The following is a 17,165-nucleotide window of genomic DNA, read 5'->3' as shown; positions in this document are numbered from 1 at the left end:
AAAAAAATAGTATAAACTGATCACCTCTTCTAAAATGCTTTCTTTTTAGAGCTAAAGTTACAAAATATTTACTTTCTGTCATGTTCAAGAGCAAATATATATCTCATGGCCCATAAACCAAATAGAAAGGTGTATATTTTAATTTCATTGCCTTAAACCAGGAGGCCCTTCTCAAATGAAAAATTGTCAGTTTGTACTGCAGGTTCAGTACATGCTTATTTCCCTTGAAGATTCCAACCTATTGCCTCTTTCCACCCAGCTACTGCACTTCAGCTTCACACATGCCTTAACTTGGCAAAAGTTTAGCAACCATCAGTATCAGCTGACAAACAGCTATATGATTAGCTATTTTTTCTTTTTCTGTTCTTGCTGAAGGACAGAATGCAACTGCAACACATCCTTTTGAACTTCTAGTCTTCATAATTAACTCATACACTCTACCATCAAAAGGCAAGAAAAGCAGTACCAAGAAGAACATTAGCCAGACAAATCCACACAGTCAAACTCAATACAAAAATTATAGCCAGGTAAGAAAAACTATTACCTGATCAATAGTCGAGTTCAGTGTGGTAAGCAAAATAAACCCACGGCCTTGAACCAAGTATTGTCCCAGTGCTGCCATATGAGTTTCTTCTTCTTCATCTTCCTTGGCCTCTGCCCTCTGGACCACTGCATTGCACAGTCTGTTGACATCCGTCAAGAATTCCCGTGCCAGTGAGTTACTAGCACTGCTCATGTCTGAGCTGTAATTAGAGGAAAGTACAGAAATTAAATCCATCAAAAAACACATTCCTTATGAAAAAAAAGACTGAGAGAAGAGAGGAGTGTTTCTTCCCTGTATCCCTCCCTCCCCCCGCCAAAGGATGGAGTGTCTGTAGGACTAAGGAATCAATATACCAAAGTATGGTGGAAGGGAACGAGAAGGATGAGCTTAGAGCATTTCATTTATTTCAGTGAAACTTCAGCTAACAGCCCACGGTCCCAAACACTCGTTTTATAAACCTATCAGGTAAAACCCATGACACACAGCATTCTCTCCCACTGCATAAATGAAAGCTAATGACTTAATTTCAGCTTGTCTTTGTAAGCTAGATGTGATCTTCAACCTTCCTCTGCTTCTAAAAGGTATTTGACCTGAAGCATAAAGGGAAAACAGGCAGCTTTTACACAGCATTGTACAGAAAACACATTTTTTAATAGTTTATTTGAATACATTATCTTCTACCCTGTTACATATTGCAACAGTATGCAGATTATTTCAAGGGGAAAAAGAAAAGACTAATGAATTAATATAAATATGGGAATTTCACAAGTACAATGTTTTAGATTTACCAGTCCTCATGGTATTTTCCTTCTAGCAAGGCTGAGTGGGTGGCAGTCACTACTACAGTGTACTTAACTCAAGATACAATTCTACTGTATGTGTTCAGGAAAAAATCCCAAAAGCTGGTTGCCAAACTGATTAATTTTACTTTAGATAATGCACACAAGGCACTCATACCTTGTCTATTCATTCTATCTTATAAAAACACTTTTCTGTTTTCTCTTATGCTATAGCATAGTACATAGCACTAGTACACGTTGAGAAGTTTAAAACAAAAACAAACAAGACAAAAGAAATGCAAGAGTCGCTGTAGAAAACTATCAAGAGGATTACTGAAGACAAAACAAAAACAATATTCAGTGATGGCAACTACAGAAACAAGAACATTTAATCCACATGAAACCCACTTAATACTGCAGCATATTTAACTCTCTATGTCTGTGTAAACTGAAGTAGAAATCTTCAAAACTCAAATATTTTCATCATGTCCAAGCATAGAACATGCAAAAAGAGTGCCGAATAACTTTCAACATAATATTTAAATGTAACAGGTACATTAATACTGCTTGATCAAGAAACATCTTCACACAATTATTAGGTCAAAAATAAGATCTTGTAAGAAAGAACAAGTTTGTTAGCATTAATTGTACAAAAAGCTCCTTTTAGTGGCAAGACTGTGAAGTACTTACACATATAATGACATTCTCTGTAGGAGTAACAGGAAGATTCTTACCAGAATTACTTTGCCAGTTTAACACATTTATCTTCTAATTGGAAGAAAAAGGAAATTACATTCTGGAAATACCACCCTTGGTTCACCTGTTTTTAAACAAAGAGAAAAATACATCATGGTTAATACGCAATTTCTTTGGTTTTAAGATTCATTTTATAATAGCTATTTAAGTTTTTGAAGAGTCCTTGAGGGGGGGGGGGATTTGAGCTTTAAAGCTCTAGTTTTCACTTTTAGCTTATGATTCTGCACAACCAAAATCCTGTTACAGAGAAAATAATTTGTGCATGTAAGGTAACATAATAAAATTAATTGCTTTTTAAAATGTAAAATGAGCTAGGTATGTATGCAAGTTTAAACATTTCCCTCTAGAAACAGTATGAATTTTTAGTGATCACTACCTGCATACATAATACTTGAAGCACTTATGGCTCTGGGTACAAATGATGGATAGTATGAGAAACTGAACTGTGCAGTCAAGTGCTGATGTAAATCCATTTTAAACCTGTTCTTCTCTTTTGTCCTGACAGATAACTGATCTTTATTACCTTAAAAACTGGGGAAGCTGTAATTAATAAAATTGGAAAGGAACAGTATTGTATCTGCTCTGTACAGTCAACTGAAGCAATTTAAGAGTTATTTTTCTACTAACCCTTTCACCCCCTCCAGTCCTAACAGAAGACTAAGAGGAATACTTTACCTCTGTTTTGAGTTGTAATTAGTAACAAAGAAAAGACTAAGATAACAAGAAGGAGTAATCTCCCAATTTACTCCAGAATGGCCAAAACCAGCAAGAGTTACCCCTAGTACACGCTTTAGCAAAAAAGTCAAAACACCACCACATACACCTGCCCTGCCTTTACGAGCTCTGCACAAAGAGCAAAAAAGATTCTGTAACAACTCAAGGAAAATTATTTCTGTAGAGAGTATGCATTCATAAAGCCCCAACATCCCATATTCCTTGCTGTAAACTAAACTGTCAAAGGGTTTATTAATTTTTCATTTGAAAACTTCAAGTTTCTGGTTATCACGCTTCCCCTCACATCTTTAAAATGCATTCAATCCAAGAAAAGGAAAAACCTATTTTAACTCTCCTGAAATAGTCTTATTTACTTAAACAAGATTGAAGAGCTCCTTAAACATGCTTTAAATACCAATGCATGGTTTCATCTGACTGGTTGAATACTTTCTCTGCTGTTTCCTAGAAGACAGACACTAATAATTGCAGAGGCAAAGTTCATTTCTGCAACCTCTCAGCAATTTTTTGCTACCATTTTCAAGTGCTAATTATTTAGCCATTCAATGGTTACAGGACTCCTTACCAGTCTTCCTTATAGTTAACCCCAATTTTTTAAACTAGTGTTAGAATATTTGTGTTTGGTGCCATTGAGTACATTTTAACTGAGCCCATTTTCTTACAAAGCCCTAAAATTCTCAGAAGTTATATCCACTGACATATCACACATATATAGAGATGAACTGTCCAAACCCATGTTTACTGAAGCATCCACAAATTGGGGTGCTCCAGTTGCAAGCTAGTCTAAATGTTAAAACCTCATTCTCTAGACATGGTAAAGAGCCAAAAAAACATTTGCTATCAATGGGAACGCAAAGGGTAGTAACCGAGAAAAGCCTCAAACATTCAACTACAAAGGTTTCTAGCTGAGCACTCATCCACAATTAATTAACTGGGCAGAGGGGGAAAGATGGGGATAGGAAAAGAGAAAGAAGAAAGACTAAATTAATTATTTTTATATTCTCAAGTGGCAATTAAATACAAACTTCAACTTTAAACTTAAAATTGTGACGAGCATGAACACTACGTGAAACACCTCCTCAAGGAAGGAGAGAAACACTGTAGGTTCCCCAGGCAAGCTCCTAATAATTGGCCGCCCTTTGAGTGCTTGGGCACAACATGTTTCATCCACAGCCTCACAGAAAACCAACTTATCCACACAGCTAACATTGACAATTCATTGCAACTGAACAGCTTAAGCAGCTAGCTGTTTTGCAGTTGTACTAGACTTCATTAGAATACGTAAAAATACGCTGTCCATCATGTTTTAGTGTCCTTCCATCTGAAACTTCAGCCTCCAGGTTTCCTGCATTGCTTGCACTGTTACATGGATTTAACATATATTGCCATATTCTAGCAAAAGGGTGAATTCTCAGCGTCAGTAGTAAGACAAAGTACGATTTTGTTGATGCTAATGCAAAAAGACATCATGCATGTCTTCTTAATGCAAGAATTTAGTATAAAATTGGTAAGGAACTAAGATGCTCTCATCCTACAGTGCAGAAAAAATTGTAAAGAGATACCATGCTGGATAATGAAGAACTTCTTTTAGAAGGACTCCTTCCAACAAGTGCTAGCTCCTTCTAAGTTGTACCCATTTCTTTCTCTGCAATTAAGTTCTGAAATGGACTGACAGCACAAACGTGTCTTTGGAAACACTTTCAGATATACCCTCATTATTCACCTCATCTTGAAGCTACAAACAAAGAACAATACAAGGAGAACTGAGAAATAATTAAGAAACTTCCAAAAAAAGCTGCACATGCACAGACAACCTTCTTCCCTTTCGTATTTGTTTTCTGACAAGATTTGAGCATTTAAAACACTGTTTTTCATAGAAGAACTCAGTGAACAACTTGCCCTGCTGATGCTGTAACATAGCAAACACTCTGCAGAGGTGGGATTTGGGGGGGTTGTTTTGTTTTTAAAACCAACACATCCACTCCCACTCTACGGCTTCAGCCTGCTTGTCACCTTCTCTTTCTGTTGCAGATTGTGGTACACTGATACTATACCCTACGCAGCATAGCATTTCATCTTACTCAGAAATTATGCCAACCAATTTGCTTTAAGTAGGAACTACTCTACTGCAGAATTTTTCTTTTGTTTGAAGTGACACATCTTTAATTGCTGTGGTGCCTGGTAATATGGAAGCAGATGCTGCACAAAACACGTGTACTGAGGTAGAGTGCCTTAACCTGTCTTTGGACTTCAGGGATGTCATCTTAACTACGGAAAAAACCAAAAACTGAAATATCACACATTAACTAAGCCATAAGAGAGCAGAAAGAAACCTACCAGAAACTCAGTTCACTGCTGTGTACAGTCCCAATGGGACTGTTACAGTTTTGGAATATACAATGTGTCAGGACTTCAGATAGCTAGCCCTGAAAAAAAATTGACATTCTTAAATTCCATTTCACCCTCCAGAAGAATATGATTATCATATTTCATAAAAGCCACCTCAAACAGATATTATTTATTTCTAAAAGGAAAAAAATCCACAAGCTTTAAAAAGAATAAATCACTTAACCGTGAATGATCTGACATTCACATATAATCCGCCCTCTTCATGCCCATCTTTATCATCCTCAGTTCAATCCGTATCACGTCTGCCCTCTGGCTCCTTTCTGCACGAGCTCTCAAGGGACTTATTTTCTATTTGCTGTTGTGGTATAAATCCATTTTCTGCACTTGAAACTTGTATTTGCTCTGGACTTCTTTCCATTTTTATGAAGTTGCTCATCAGCTGAGCATCTTAAAGTATAAGAATGCCTTGTACTTACTTCAGTGGACTTTAAGTCTTTAAAAGAAAATACCAAAACCATTCTTTAAATAATTTAAAGGATGGAACTTAAAAATATGACCAATTTAGCAGTCTTGGATACCAAATCATGAATATACTAACTCTATATAGTGCTAATGATTAGATGGCATTATATCTATCATGAACACAACTTGGGGAAGGAAGAAAATGCAACAAAAGCTTAAGGTCAGAGCTAGTACTCTGTATGAGAGTGAACTAGGCCTTTTACTTGGTTATGTTTTCAGCAATGCATTGCCCAGAAAGGCCTGGAATGTCCAGTAATACAATAAACAGTGGTAATTACTAAATTACTACAACAGCATTATAATAAAATACAGCACTAAGCCAAATGAATTCAAAATCCCAGAACACTAATTTAAATTATTACTTTCAGTAACTGTTGTCCAACAGCTACAGCAAGAGTAGAGGAGAGGCACAAAGTTTGGTGGTGGTGTCCAGTTCACACAATAGCCCAAATTAGTGCTCTAATAAACCTACCTTCCCACAGCCTTTTTTTTTTTTTTAAGGTTTTTTTAATAACAATTTTATAGCACTGGTAAAAAAGAAACTACTTGAACCACCTCCATTTGTTGTGAAGTAGATGTCAGATTTCTTCAAATTGCTCATTACTAAATAGTTATATCAGTCTAAAATGATCATGCTACTGAGTGCTGTTCATACAGCTGCATAGTCAGGCTTGAGTGACTGAGTAAAACAAAGTGATAGCATACCCAAGAAGGTACACATGGCACATACAAGCCACCTGCAAGCCTTAATTTCCCATAGCTCACTATGTTATCTACAATAAAAGCAGTCTTGTCTACCAGGTTATATGAGTATCTTACTGCACTAAAGGAGTGATAGCCATAATAAAAATAAACTTACAAGAAGCTATTTTACAGATCATGCAAAGGAGTAGAGAATGTATATCTACATGGAAGTCGCTAATTTGTTTACCTTCCCTAGTTTCCTGTTTCAGATGAGACAAACGTTGACCAGGCATAGCATGGCTGCAAGTCCTTTTGAGTACAGAGTACAATGAAGTTGCATTTTTAGTAGGTATTAAAATTAACACTTTGAAAAAATATGATTTCTATAAGCCACTGTACAATAACTTCTGGCCTCCAATTCAAAACTTGTAGCCCTTTTACCCATTCTCTAGAATGACGTGTATGGGAATACAAGTCACCACTGGCCAATAAATGCTACATTTACTTTATACATTATTCATTCCATTTAGCAAATACTTGTCCCAGCCTCATTGCTTGTACTTAACATTTATGCTCTGGAGAACATGCTTGTGAATTCTTCAATGATTTTAACATTAATATGATTATATCAACATTGACTTTAATCAGATTTACTTTGGGGTTAAACTTTCAATTTAAGCTCAAGCTTCTGTTAGCAGAGGAGAACAGGCATAATGAAGAGCACCAGCACGTTATTAATACTAAGACACTCCATAATAGGCTTTTGCAATTGTAGCACAGATTGCCAGGTTTATGACAGAAACTAAGTTTATCTTGTTAGTAACAGACACCAAATTTGACTGCTTTCTGTTTAAAAAAAATTTGTTAACAATAAAACTAAGGGAATACTACAATTAATTCCTCTGCAAACTGGGGAAGGAAAAGAAAGTAGAGCATGAGAGACTGCAATAGAGAAATGTGTATCTAGCATGGCCTGGAACAAAACTGGAACATATCCTACAGTGCTGCCTTGAGGTCTGTACCTGGTGGTGAAATGCGAGTAAAGCCTCAAACTAATGCGTTGCCGAAATCAGCATTTTCCCTTTTCTGTCCTTTTGATATCATTCAAAACTTTAAACAGGCTAGAATCAAATACCCAGCTGACATTGCCAAAATAGGTTCTCAGCAGGAACAACACACAAGCCTTTAAGAAAACAGGAACCTGCAATTCAAGCAGAGCATCAACAGAAAGCTTGAGATGCTTTGATGCCTTGTTTCACCAAAGCACGGCAATCAGCCAAAAGCGTAGCTTATAAAAGGCAGTGAACATTTGCTAACCACCCAACAACTCTGATATTCAAAAACATGAGCAAACAAGAGCAAAAACAAGACACTTCAAGTTTGTTTCATTCTCAAAACAGACATACCAGACAACACCTCAATTCAGCAAGAGACCTCCTACTTACTCTTCATCTCCAACCACTTTCTGCTCTGTCCTTTGCTATTATTTATTAACTATTTGGAGCTACAGAAGCAGACAACCTATTAAAACACACTAAGGTGATGTTGCTCCAGTCATTAGGTTGCACATGAAAAGCAACCTCTTTAACATACAGAATTTATCATAAGACTGCAGGTAGATGTCAATTTTCTTGGAACAGTTCTACTTCTGACAAAGTGCTTGATTTCATCAAGGAGTTCAGTAACTAGCTTTTAGTCTTCTGTGTAATCCACTAGACCAATATTATTTCCAAACAAGTTATTCAGAGTCTCTCTCCCCAGAATAAACAAAAAAGTAAAAAATAAAAATGTTTAGTCTTTTTGGATAAATAACACATACACTGTCCTTTTAACTAACCAGGGAAAAGTGTGTCAAGTTCACAAGATGGTAAACAAGTATTATTTTAATGAACACTGACAACTATGTTGAGACCTTCAAAGCAATGGTGTTGCTGCACATACAAGTATGTTTATGTATGTATAATCCTACTAATGCCTCTTTTATGTAAAATCTAAAGTATATTTAACTCCCACCTCATCTACATGGGATGCTTGTCTTGCAATACCTGGAGCCTGAGAGTCCTGCTTCTACAAGTATCTTAAGCCTCCTATAAGTATGTAGTCTACTTACATTCTGCTGTCTAGGTATTAAAGTGAAATTTAATCCACAAAGCTCAGTGTTTATACAACTGTTCTGAGAACTAGAAAATTTCTACCTCTAAGTGGATGTGAAAGCATTATATCTTACACTGAAAAAGACAGAAATTTAAGGAATTATATTATCTGTGTTTTCTGAAAAAACAGTCCTTAAAGAAATAAAAATACTCATTGTCATATTGTGTACGGTCAGGAAACACTGTGACGTGGATAGCTAAACTAGCCATTCCTGTTGTAGGATAGGAATGCCAAGGAAAAAGTAAACAAGATCAGACAAATGCTATGCTAGATTTAGCCAAATCAAAGAAACAGGCACTTTCCAAAATACCTATCAGATATATATAAACAAGTCAGCAAACCTATAATTAGCAAACATACCCAAGGCTACAGGCACCTCGAGATACACACAGTGGCATTACATGTACAGGCAGGTCAACTTCTCAGCAACAGTTTCAGAGATGTCATTCTTCTGATCGAGACCCAAACCTGTGGTGCACCACACAATGTAAGGTAAGTGAAGAAAAAAAAAACAAAAACAAAAAACCAAAACACAAACCAAACCCCTCCTTACCCACAAATTATCATTTGCCATGTATTTCCAGGCCTCAGTGGTTTTTTGACAGTTAGAAATGAAACTCATGGGTAATTTCTTTGGGCACAAAGTTTGTTCCAAACTACCCTTCCCAAACTTGGCCAGTGTATTTTATCAAAGGTAACTTAAAACGTATTTGCTAGATTTTAGTCTGGCTCCTGTGATATATTCTGACCCATAAGTGTTTAAGTCTGCTCTCCCCAACATGACTATTTCTAGAATCTCACTTTTCTCTGGCATAATTATTGGTAACAGCTCTGAACGAATGATAGAAGCACAACTGAGGAAGGTATAACACTTTAACAGGTATACAATATTCTTGTTTACATACTACTAAAAAAAGATCCCATTTACCCACAATTCAGTATTCCTGTTCAACAGCTTCCAAAGTGTCATCTTAGGACATTACTTCCATTAACTGAACTCTGATTTACATCCCTAGTGTTTCCACTGTATGCTGTCATTTCATCATTCTGTGAATCTGACAGAGGTGTCAGTCCCTTAAACAGAAAACCTACTAATGGCCCTGAAGTGCATAAGATTGTCCTAGAAGGCCAATGGAGACTATCAACTCAAAATAGCCAGTTTCTAATTTATTAGCTGCCACTGACTATAAAAAGACTGTAACTAGTAGCAGCACACAGGTGACTGGAAAGCAAGGCAAGAACAACATTAAGATATAATAAGCTGCATTAAAAAGGTTGACCGAACAAAGACTACCAAAACCAGAAAAGAGAACTTGGCACAAAAAGAGCAAGTGACACAGGATCTAAGCATCCCAAAAGGAAGCCAGCTCACATCCAAACTAACTGCAGGCTTTTCCATGTGTAAGCAATGCATGAGAGATCTACAAATAAAGTTGAGCATACGCAGTGTGTATATTTTAGAGGTCTGTAATTCCAAAGGTTAAAACCATAATCATTATGATTACAATGAATATTCTACTTCTGACACCCATCATCATGGAGCTACTGGCAAAACTTAGGATTTCAGCAACAGCCCTAGCCTACCAGGGCCTCACAATTCAGGGAGAGAATACACAGTAAAGTCTGTACTAGAGTATGGTAGAGGCCAGACCACATATTACTCAAGCATAGCAAGCTTGAGAGATCGAAAGGGCTAACATCCCTCTCTCACCTTAACTCCTCTTGAGTGTTAGTTGTGCTCGCTCACACCACTTCCACAATGTAATACCTTCTGGAACATGGACAACAGCTTTCCATGTCTTACATGAAATCCCTAGCATAATTCTGTATAGCAACTTTACTTAATTTAGTTAATTGGTCTGCTTTGTCAGGAGAATCATTTTTAAGAATGTCTCATTAAGGTCAATTTGGTGACTTTTGATGCAGTTTTCGTGCATCATAAGCTACTAAAACATTCACGGCAGTGAAACACAAACAGCATTTAATCAACATTTAACTTAAACTACAACTTCTTGTCCTACTTGATTGTGAAGTATTCACATCATGATTTGTTCTTCATCATTTTAAAGCCTACTTGCAAAAAACTAATTTGTATTACCTGTTTAACTCATGAAAGGGCTTTTACAAGTGGAGTTTATTATGTTGCTGTAATTTCAGGATGCTTAAAAAGTGAATTTGTTAAGTTTAACACATATAGCACCAGCAAACCCTATTCGTGCTTAATACTTACTTTTTGGAAAGTACTCTTACCTTGGGGACTAGAATTAAATGCCAACTGTCTATTCTTACAACACACTACCAAAAACTTTGACTATATGTACCATCATGTAAGAAAGAGGAACGGAAAATCTGTTGGCAGAAAAATAGGATGTTTTAACATTTTAGTTTCATGTTGTCCTAGATTTTCCACATATAAATACCTACTTCACATACCTGACCCTTATTTGGAAAAAATAGTAGATTAGATTAAGATTTTTAGGCATCTTTAGTGCAAAGTTTTAAGAAGTATTCACTGTAATAATGACCAACGTAAGCTGTCCTAACAGAACAGCGCAAGGCAATACCAACTGTGTGCTAAGGCGGCACCAGAGACACTAAGAAAGTTCTTCTTGCTAAGATTCAGCTGGTTATCAGGTTCTGCCTTGAGCTATGAAGATCTGCATCCCCTTTACAAGTTAGCAGATTATCAACAATTTCCTCCTTTTGAGTCTGGATGAAATATCATTGAGACAGAGTTAATGACAAAGAATCCCACAGGCTAGGTGCATATTACACAAGTGCTTTGGGACAGCTTCTCAACTTAACATGGAATTTTATTTAGTCATCAAACAACGTGAAACACCTGTGAATGCATTCTTGTTGAGCCTGAAATCAAGTTAAAAGATGAGAGATGATTCATCTACAAGATAAAAAGTACAGCACTAATGAAAGGCTCTCAAATAACCACCTACACTCAAGTAATGCATTAACCCTGTATGTATACTATACTCAAGTTTATGCTTAGCTTGTGGTCTTATACTATTCAAAGTCAGTAACTACAACATAGTTGTTAGCCACGTTATATCCATTCCAGCTCATTTAAAATTTGCTTATTTCAGACCAGTGCATGCAGGCACAAAGAATAAATATTCCTTAGAATAGGCATGGAGAAAGCTGTGGGCCTTCAAAGATAATCATTGCAACATTAACTGTGTTAGAAACGAATATCATGGAAACTGGCTAAAATGCACCCAGCTGTTACCAATAGCATGAAAATGCTAGAGACAAGCTCTGTTAGCAGAGTTGAAGACAAGGATCTGTTCCAGATCTTATCTGAAGTGCCAGAGGACAACACCTGTAAGAAACACATGGTGCTAGAGAAAGGAACTGACAAATATTCCACTACAAGACCAAATCTATGTAGAAAATAAGCTATGAAAGACCAGTAAGTTCTTCCAAAAGAAAACTGAGGGATGAAGATCATCTGTAAAACATTCAGCAGTGAAAAGGCTGAAATGGCATAGCTCCCAAGTGAGCCTTGTTCTGAACACTACTCAAAGAGTGATAACAAGCTCTTCCCCAAATTAAAATATATACAGGTAATAGTCCTAAATATCTTCTTCCAAGCTTTAGGTTTGATACTTACCCCCAAAACAGACTACAAAGCAAGCCTTGACAGCAGTGGTTGCACAGTAATGACTAAGGACTAAATCTAAAGATGAAGACTCATCTCCACAGAGTGAAAGGGAAGCAGCAGTCTGCTACAGAATGTAAGGCAGAAGTTCAGGGCCTCTCCAGTAGTGAGCCTACACAGACCAGCCCTGCAAGACCAGGCAAACTTCATGAATACCCTCTTACATTAATCTGCAGTACAGCAGATAGCGTGGCCTCCAGTACAACTGGGAAAAACGCTGTAGTTGTGACCACACTACAAGCATGCAGACCACACTGCATCTACCTGGAGATTATTTTAAACACGCGTACCACTCAAATCATGATCTGGAGGACCATACAAATTTTTTTGTAATTTATAAGATTATACATTTTGCTTGCACCTATACTCAGAGAGATAGAAGAGGCAAAAAAGTTAGGCAGTATCTTGAGGCACTCTTGCTGAAGGGATATGAATGAGTAAAGGCTATTCCTGAAACTGAAAGCTGAGTAGAGGATTAAAATTAGAAAGTAAGGTGCTTAACCTAAATTTTGGCATTGTGTCTAAAGTACCTACTAAGAGCAATTAAATAAGAGGGGAAGGTCAATGATCAGAGTTTAAAAAAAGGAGGCCATTAATGGGCAGTAGACTAACTGCTTCTGGGACTTTAAAACTGGTCAGTGAAGTCCATATTTTCTATTATTAAATCAGATGCAGACAAGACAGCAGGTAGCAATTCTGAAGGTGGAGTTAAAAAAACATTTACCTAAATATCTGAGTTTCATACACTGTTATTACTGTTAAGGTCAGTCTGCCAGCTTCTTTACAAAGTGCAAAACTGCTTTGGTTGCTTTAGGGAAGCAGACCCTGTACTTCTCCCAGGCTTTACAGCAAAGAGGTATTTGTTCCAGCTGTGCTGATCCCTCTCGCATTGAACTGGCCCCAGAAGACGCAGTCGACAATCAAGAGAACTGCAGGCAAAATGACTCCTATAACATCTCACTTCAGGTAGCTTTTCTCCGGTGGGAATGCAAGTAAGGAACAGCTAGGATTTTTATTTCACTCTTGAAGTTTAAACAGCACTCAAAATTACTCAAGCAGTATAGACTCCAACAGAGAAACTATAATTGATAATGATACTTAATTTCACATAATAATGACTAGGAGTATTAAGTTTCCCAGTATACATATTACTAGATAGAAAAATACTTAAAATCCTCAACCACTGGAGAAACCCCTAAATCCACCCATGATGTAAAAAATAGCCACACTGCATGTTTAAGAAGTCCCCTAGTGATAAATGTCTATCACACACACACAAAACCAAGATTTTACACTGCTGAGAGGTAGTTGGGGAGATGAATGAAGTGTGCCCGATGAAGGCTACATACATAGCCAAGTAGTATTTTCAGTAACCAAACATCACATGATTATTTTTTCTGCAAATGCTAAGGATTTAGCAGGACTCCAGCTACAAAGTCAATTTGATTACTGAAGTAATTTAGGCTTCTAAAAATAGTTCTAGATTAATTAGGAGTACCTTCTGGAGTTGAAAAGACACACCCCACCCCCCCAGCATTTCATCTATATATCCAGACACAAAGGAAATTCTGCTTTCCTTTGGTCTTTTGTTAATTGAAATTTACAAATCAAGAATGAAACTACACACTCTTCAGTGACTCAAATCTCCCCTTATAATTGAAAGATGCAAGTAATACAAAGATAAATATGTACCTCACATAGCACACAAAGTTTTACACTTTGGGGCTTTTGTTTTGTTTTCTCTATAGCAAGTTATAAGAATGTTTGCTCTCAATTCTTTGAAATTAGGATTGTTAAACTCTCTTGCCTTCCAATAGAAAGAGAACAGGAAGGTGAAAGACTTGCACTTTTTGGTTAATTTTAAGACTATTTCAGTGTCTGTTGGAATTACTGAATCAAAACTGGACAAATTTCAACCCTTGAAATATTATAATGAAAGTATATTGCTGGAGTTTTATCAGTTCCTGCAATACAATTATAAACTACCAGGAATATTTCCTTAAGCCTTAAATATTTTCCTTACTCGTTCACTATTTTCCAGAATTAAGACATTGAGAACTATTCATCCCTTCTGATTGCTGTTTCTGTTACTCATTCCTCATCTTTTAGTTAATACACTAAAGCCTAACCAAATCAGTTGCTTACTGAGGTTAACAGATCTAGTTAGATGCCTTTTGCCATTTATCCCCCACAAGAAAACAAATCTTCAGTAAATGCCTCCACAATACTACAGAGGAAAAGATGAAGTCAGGCATTTGCTGAAATAAAACGGGATGAAGTTCTCATCAGTTTTAACGCTTCCAATGAAGCCTTGCATTTGGCACCACCTGACCGAAATTCCTTCTGATATTTCATCTTCCCAATTTTCTCTTGGGAAAGCATAAAGGTTTTTCTCTACTGTCAGAAGTCTGAACAACCAGGAACTCTCTCCTCCCACCTCACATTTAGCACTTCATGCTCCCATACTTTTCCATGGAGCATGGTGATGCTTTTAGCTGAAGTCAAGGAGCTCAAGTTTCTGGAGAAGAGGGCAAAGAACGCATAAACGTGAGGATTAGCCGAGATTGTCACATGCTTGCTCAACCACTCTAACACAGACACAGTCTAACAGGCACAAGTCTTCCACCATCTTTCGCAAACCACCATTCATCACTCTTGCCCTCCACTTCCCACCTTTCAAATTATCCAGAAAGCACAGAAAAGCTCTTTCACAATGTTAAGTAAGAGTAATTCTCACAGAGCCTCAGCTCTGCACGGCTCAAAAACCCCATACAAACACAAGTGTCACAGGGCAAGCCCCACATGCCTACAGTGAACTACACAAGCTCAGAAGTGCAGAAGACAACCCTTTCAGTGCTTATCCACTGTGTAGTCACTGCAAAATCCCACACACAGTAACAGCAGGCAGGAGTGAGTTACTTATGGGGGAGAAGAAGTCTAAGAGAGTCAGAGACACAGAAGAATGGAAGCCCTGCTCTTCTGTAACACACCAAAACCACAAAATACCTCAGCCATAGAATATGAAAGAAGATGAAATGTGCAGCAGTGACTAAAAAGGCTAGTGGAACTTAAGAGAAATATCCGGAACAAAGATACAACAGAAGTTTCAGCACTTACAGGTACCAAGATACAGCAGTATTCCAGGACTTCAGTACATTGATCACAGCATTACATACTTATCCCTTCAACATACATAAACTAACGAATTTTGCGTTTAATTTTGTTCTGTCTTGCTCTCACACTCAGCATAAGATTTAAGCTATATTTTCACACAGAGCACAGCATAGTGACCTAGAAATCACACTAGGAAGACTCACACTTCTACTCTTAATAGTTAGTACCAAAACCCCTGACTTCCCAGAAAAATGGGATTTTAATCAGACTCCAGGCTGCAAACATGACCCATAAAGAGCTAATAGCTTACAGCAAGAAAAACGTCAAGATTGCACATAGCATCTTCTCCTTTCCCTTCCCCTTCACACACCCCAGTATCACTTCTGTACAGAGTGTTTTGTCTGTAGGCAAGACATTCCCATGCACTAATTTCAACAAGTCACTGAAAGACATGTTCAAATGCAAGACTTGAATCTGAACAGAGGGAAAGAAAATCTGGATCTAGTGCATACCATGCTCCTTTATTAGTTCTTCTCAAATGACCATGACAGCTGAAGCAGACACCCTGCTGAGTCTAAACAAAAGCCCCCACCTCCTGAGGAGCAGCTAGGGTACAGTTAAACAAGGCAGCTCAGCCCACCTGACAACTCATGACTAGCAAGAAGGTGTTTCTGTTCCTCCCCAGCAACTCTTCCTCTTCCTCCAACATTGTGCTCACGCAATTCCTTCTCGATGCAACTCATCTCCACAGGTTTGCAGAAAACTAGTTTTTTCAGCTGGATTTTTTTTTTTTTTTAATTGCCATATTGAGGGATCAGGTAGTCATCACTGCCAGCAAAGGGAAGAAGGCAGGAGGGAGATCTCCCCCTTCAGCAGTAACAAGCTGCTCGATCAGCTTAGCCAGTTCAGACATATCAGGCCAGGTAACAGAACAGAAGCAACCACAGATCTCTTCTACTTGATCTTGTCCCAGTCTAAAAACAGTATATCATCTCCAGATCAGTGCTATCACAGACGCTGATAGCTCTGATGACACCAGCTCAACTGATACTATCTAAAGGCTTATGAATCTTCATCAAGAAATAATTTACCAGAGTAACTGACATTCTCACAACCGTCTCTGAACTGGAAAAGAAAGCAAGAGTCAAAGTAATCCCACACATATATACATAGAGCCCTCCCTCCACTGCATATTACAATCCTTTTCCAACATTATAATCCAATTTTCCAACAAACATAAAAAAAGATGACCTTAAAGTGAAATCAACAATATGAAGTAGTGACATCTCAGGCAACAGCTACTACAGTTCTTCACTACAGAAGCCCACAGAACCTGACATCTCCTCAAAAAGGAATAAAATAGGTATTAGCAAGATCTTGTCAGTGACGGCTGTTCACTCCAAAGAACTTAAATTCGCCTGCAGAGGACAAGCGGGCATGTTCTGGGCAGCAAGCGCTTCCTGGTGCACCAGAATCCTCTTACAAAATAATCATTTCACCCCATGTTCCCTCTGCTCCCTTCTGCCCGCATAAGACAACTATTAATACCAGTTTTACTTCAGAATTCCTCTACATGCAACATTACCTTATTAGAAAAGAGACCACCACGACAAGGGCAAAATTCTTCAAACACAAAGGAAATTAGATCCCTGCACAAGCTGCAAGGGTGTACAATTGTATACTAATAAGGATGCACTTGGTCTATTAAAGAAAACACTGACAATAAAAATACAGAACTGATAGCTTCCTGAAGTGTTTGTTCATATTTCATAGTATTTGCTTATGCTCTTTGAGCTTAACTGTAAGGAGAACTATATAAAAGCAGCAACTTACTTTCAGTAAGTGTTAAGAATGCAGT

At 37.5% G+C, this 17,165-nt stretch overlaps 1 protein-coding gene across 2 annotated transcripts in view; it reads right to left on the bottom strand.

Moving 5' to 3' along the window:
• The window catches only part of LYST (lysosomal trafficking regulator), a 96,553-nt gene that overhangs the window by 65,975 nt on the left and 13,413 nt on the right, over window positions 1-17,165 (bottom strand). For both annotated transcript variants that reach the window (XM_052805282.1, XM_052805281.1), the window contains 2 exons: window positions 2,058-2,143; window positions 545-743 (listed from right to left, as the gene is read on the bottom strand). In XM_052805282.1, the coding sequence (XP_052661242.1) occupies window positions 545-736 (192 nt within the window). In that variant the 5' untranslated portion in view covers window positions 737-743; window positions 2,058-2,143. The remainder of the gene's footprint in view (window positions 1-544; window positions 744-2,057; window positions 2,144-17,165) is intronic.

The sequence above is a fragment of the Harpia harpyja genome, chromosome 13 (genome assembly GCF_026419915.1).
Source record: "Harpia harpyja isolate bHarHar1 chromosome 13, bHarHar1 primary haplotype, whole genome shotgun sequence".
Classification (NCBI taxonomy): Eukaryota; Metazoa; Chordata; class Aves; order Accipitriformes; family Accipitridae; genus Harpia; species Harpia harpyja.
The sequence above is the reverse complement of the archived record's forward strand: the minus strand, read 5'-3'. Positions and strand labels throughout refer to the sequence as shown.